This window comes from Oncorhynchus gorbuscha, linkage group LG04, assembly GCF_021184085.1.
Source record: "Oncorhynchus gorbuscha isolate QuinsamMale2020 ecotype Even-year linkage group LG04, OgorEven_v1.0, whole genome shotgun sequence".
Taxonomy (NCBI): domain Eukaryota; kingdom Metazoa; phylum Chordata; class Actinopteri; order Salmoniformes; family Salmonidae; genus Oncorhynchus; species Oncorhynchus gorbuscha.
The window spans coordinates 43106852-43112057 of NC_060176.1; the positions used below are offsets into that span (position 1 = coordinate 43106852).

A 5206-nucleotide genomic window follows, 5' to 3' on the forward strand; every position below is an offset into this window, starting at 1 on the left:
AGCTAAAGATGTCCAATATCTCTTAGTGTCAGAGCACCATGCTCTGTTTAGATCATATCATATTGTTAGAGATGGGATCATACTCACCATAAAGGTGGTTTCAACACATACTGTTGCCAGAATATTCTGTCCAGCAAACATCCAGTAAAAACTGTTTATTTCATACATTCTCGTGATTTGGCGGTGAGGGACCTTGGGAGTGTGAGCGGATGTGACTGTTACTGGTCCTTCTCCACCAACTGGCGTGTGTGTGTGTGTGTGTGTGTGTGTGTGTGTGTGTGTGTGTGTGTGTGTGTGTGTGTGTGTGTGTGTGTGTGTGTGTGTGTGTGTGTGTGTGTGTGTGTGTGTGTGTGTGTGTGTGTGTGTGTGTGTGTGTGTGTGTGTGTGTGGTGCAGTGTAGTGTGCCGGAGCACTGGATGTTATCTGACACAATGTTTATTAGAGCCTGGAGACATTCTCAGCTTGTCCAAGAGGTATCCTTGGCCACAGGGTCATTAGAACGGCGGGATGATGTGTGTGTTTATCTCCGAGGTGACAGCATCACGGCCTTGCTCCATGCTTATATAGACACACATACTGCAACTCCCACAAACAGAATCTAAAATCCTCTCGACAACACAACCAGACTGGTCCTCTCTGTTTTACAGTTCTAGGATTGTCTATTTCTCTCTTTGAGACACCAAGAACAAAATCGAGAATCTAAACGGGTCCTCTCTTTTATATCTTTTATATTTTAGAAATATCTATTTCACTCAGAAACTAAACACTAAATTGATACAAAATGTTGCCTGCAACTTTCAAACTGTGCGCTGGCATCTCCTACAGACATATGAGGAACATGACAGGTTAGTGAGAGACAGTTTGTGAATGATTCTCTAGTGTTTCATAGCCTTGTTTCATAGCCTTGTGGCCCTGTGGCCATGGCATGGTCTGAAACTGTAATTTTCAGTTGTGGAACGTTAGCTAACAAAACAATATATTTAGTAATTTGGTTTAACAAATAATATATATTTTTAAATTATGGCACTAAAGATTTTTAAATTGTACTAACTTTTGTACTAACAATTGAATGTATCGTAGATTCCTCTACTGCTTTTTATAACACTGTTCTTATCTACTTTTTTCTCCCATTCTCCTTGTCCCAGGTTTGAGGAAGAATGCGATGGTGGCCATTCACCATGAGTTGAACATGCTAGCAGGCCCCAACCCTAGCAGCTGGATCAGCCATGTCCGCCGCAGGAGCTCACTGCTCAGTAAGTCCACACCCTCCACTCAGAATACACTTCTTACTTGTTTTTCTTTCTTTCATTCACAAATACCCAAAAAGGAAAGTCTACTCTAACTCTATTTATAATGTTGTTTTCTGTCTGTGCTGTGCTCCAGGCTCGCGGATCGAGGAGGAGCAGGGCTACAATGAGGCGGAGATGTCATATGTGAAGCAGGGAGAGGAGGCGCTGCAGAAGTCTATCAGCATCCTCGGCGATCAGGATGGATGGACCACTGAGATCATTGCTGTGAGTATGGAGATATAGTGCCAAAGACAGGAGGGCTGGCACACGGAAATTCCCCTCTTCACCTATTCAACGTAGTAATTACAGACGTTTATATTTTTTGAAATTGCAATATAAAAGGTTGTTGTTTATGGTTGTTGTTTATCCTTGCAGTTCTATGAGTTTTAATTATCTGGTCCCATGATCCCAGGCGAATGGAGACAAGGTGCTGAGTAAGGTGTTACCTGATGTGGGGAAGGTGTTTAAGCTGGAGGTGCTGTTGGACCAGCGCTCTGATAACCTCTATGTGGAGCTGGTGGGCAACATGGAGCAGATGGGAGACTGGAACCCTAACGTCAAAGAGGTCAAGGTGGGACAATCAACTTTATAAACAAGGCACTGTAAGTCGCTTTGGATAAAAAGGTTCTGCTAAATCGCATATATAACACAACAACAATACAAAACATTAAGAGGAATTGGCTCATGTGTACACAGATTGCAGTCTTCTATTCTGGGTACAATGTACATTCTCGCATTGAGGAATATACAGAGGTTTTTGACTCTCTCCTCTCCATCTCTCTCTCTCTCTCCCTTCCTCCCATTTTCTTCCTATCCTCCCCCCTTTAGATCCTCCAGAAGATAGGTCAGGAGACCATGGTGACCCACGAGGTGTCGGGACCCACGCCTGGCAACGTGGTGGGGCCGCGGGACTTCGTTAGTGTTCGCTGTGCCAAGCGCCGGGGGTCCACATGCTTCCTTGCCGGCATGTCCACTCAGCACCCCACCATGCCCGAACAGAGGGGAGTTGTTAGGTAGGCTAATTTAGACCCAAGGGATGGATGGAAAGATGGATGGATGGATGGATGGATGGATGGATGGATGGATGGATGGATAAGTCACTAACAATACACCATATAAAACAATTATTTGAATATTGTGTTGGACTCCAACATATGCTAACATAAGTGTTCTACACACTATTGTTGACTTTTTCAGGGCAGAGAATGGACCAACATGTATAGTGATGCGGCCCAGTGCCGATGACCCCAACAAGACCAAGTTCACCTGGTTGTTAAGCATAGATTTAAAGGTATGGAGGCCATTAACCTGTATCTTATCACTAGGGTCAGACAGATACAACTGTAGCTATCTGGTTTGACACCCTCTGCAAAAAGCATTTTCATAATTTGACATTTGACATTTTAGTAATTTAGCAGATGCTCTTATCCAGAGTAACTTACAGTTAGTGCATTCATCTTAAGATAGCTAGGTGAGACAACCATATATCCCAGCCATAGAAAGTCAATTTTTAATCAATAATGTAGAGTAGAGTGCAAGTGCTGGGAGGGGTGGGGGTGGAGGGTGGGGGTGGGGGGCAGCCATAGGGGTGGGAGGTCCAAGAGGCCTGAGGTGGCAGAACGGAGTCCTCGGGTTGTGGTGTAGGGTTTAAGCATATCCTGAAGGTGGAATCTAGTGGAGTGTGAGGAGAGGCGTGGTGACATGGGAGAACTTGGGATGGTTGAAAACCAGGCAGGCTGCAGTGTTCTGGATAAGTTTCAGGGGTTTGATGGCACAAGCGGGGAGCCCAGGCAACAGCGAGTTGCAGTAGTCCAGAGGGGAGAGGACACGTGCCTGGATTATGACCTCCGCAACTTCCTGTGTGAGGTAGGGTCGTACTCTACGGATGTTTAAGAGCATGCACCTGCAGGAGCGGGTAACTACTTTGATATTTGCAGAGAATGACAGGGTATTGTCCAGGGTCACACTAAGGTTCGTTGCACTCTGGGAGGGCAACACTGTGGAGTGGTCAACTGTGATAGAGAGGTCTTTGAGCGGGCAGGCCTTCCCTGGGAGGAAGAGCAGTTCCGTCTTGTCGAGGTTGATCTTGAGGTGGTGGGCCGACGTTGAGATATTGGTGGGCCGACGTTGAAGTTGAGATATCTGCCAGGCATGCAGTGATGTGTGTCGCCACCTGGGTTTCAGAAGGGGGGAAGGAGAAAAGTAGATAAGTGTCATCCGCATAGTAATGACAGTAGAGTCCATGTGAGGATATGACGTAGCCTAGTGACTTGGCGTATAGAGAGAAGAGGGACTAGAACCGAGCCCTGGGGGACACCAGTAGTGACACAGACACAGATCCTCTCCACGTCACCTGGTAGGAGAGGCCTGTCAGGTAGGATGCAATATTAGAACTCGCAGAGACGAACAGCCCTGAGAGGGTGGAGAGGAAGGATCTGATGGTTCACTGTGTTGAAGGCAACTGATAATCTAGGAGGGTGAGAACAGAGGAGAGAGAGAAAGCTTTGGCAGTGTGGAGAGCCTCCGTGACACAGAAGAGAGAAGTCTGGGTTGAGGGACCCGTCTTGAAGCCTGACTGGTTAGGGTCAAGAAGATCAGAAGATCCTAATGGACCCATATATATTGTTCGGCCTTTAATCATAATGAGGTATTTCTGTTAAATATAACACACCTGTGTTGTTATAATCAGATGCTACTGATCACTGCCTAAGGTTGTGGTTGATGATGGTTGCATTGAAGACACTTAATTGTTGTTTCTTATCATGTTCTCTCTTCCTGTCTCGTTCTCTCACAGGGTTGGATCCCAAAGACCATCATAAACAAAGTACTCTCTCAGACGCAGGTGGACTTTGCCAACCACCTGAGGCAAAGGATGGCTGACAACAGTGTTTCCATGGAGATGGCACCAGCATGCTGACACACCATGCCCTTTGACCTTTCGATTAGTGTGTACACCAATGGCAGGCCACTAAATGGACAGCTCCGCCCAGTCATCTTTGCCACTTTCTCCATCAAAGGCACTCCAAGAGAATCAAATTCTAACTACTCTCTTGAGTTCTTAGGACAGAATTTCAGTACAATTGAATGAAACCTTCTTCTTTTGAACTCTGGATGCATTAACAGTATAAAGTGGCTTGCTCTCCTCATGTCCTTTCCTTCTCTCCTATACACCTAACCTGTTCACACACCAGTCCAGATGAAGGGGAGAGACTAGGGCTACGTTTACACAGGCAGCCCAATTCGGAAATTTTCCATTCTAATTGGTCTTTTGACCAAACACATCAGATCTTTTCATATTAGCTATTTTTCAGAGCTGATCTGATTGGTCAAAAGACCAATTTGTGAAAAGAAAGATCAGAATGTGGCTGCCTGTGTAATCATAGCCCTAGGAGAGGATACTTAAGACTAGATGCAACCTGTGAGCCCCCTTCACACACCTCCTTCTCAAAACATATACACGTTCCCACAAGTCTGTATAGTGTCTCTACGGCACAATAACCACCCAAGTCACTTTTTTTTCCAGCCATGGCACTGGTAATTACATTGTCATTGCACTCTCAATGTGAAATGTGCACTTTTGTTTCAATATTATATTTATTGTAGAACAATGTCATTGCATTACACTGGGTTAGGATGACTGCCAAGTGAATAAATGATTTCAACATCATTCAAATGTACAAGGATTATTCTTCTATTATTATCTCGCTTGACAAAATGTGGAAAAGCACTTACAAATGAAACATTTTAGGCATACCACTCAAACATGATCAATACTATCGTCAGTCATAAAATCATTTAATACGCCGCAAATGAAAAATACCAAATTATTACACATCTGAACACATCTCACATCGACCTAATACAACCATAATATGACAAGAACATCACAGAAAAACTCAAACAAGCGAACCGTCTCA

General features: G+C 44.7%; 1 protein-coding gene across 1 annotated transcript; it reads left to right on the forward strand.

Annotated features, from left to right (window-relative positions):
- The first annotated feature begins 579 nt into the window (after positions 1-579).
- Positions 580-4956, forward strand: star (steroidogenic acute regulatory protein). Its single transcript, XM_046345201.1, has 7 exons — positions 580-845; positions 1146-1253; positions 1384-1514; positions 1702-1860; positions 2118-2302; positions 2487-2580; positions 4084-4956. Exons 1-7 carry the CDS (start codon positions 782-784, stop codon positions 4204-4206), a joined length of 864 nt encoding a protein of 287 aa, XP_046201157.1. The 5' UTR covers positions 580-781; the 3' UTR covers positions 4207-4956.
- Positions 4957-5206: the final 250 nt, after the last annotated feature.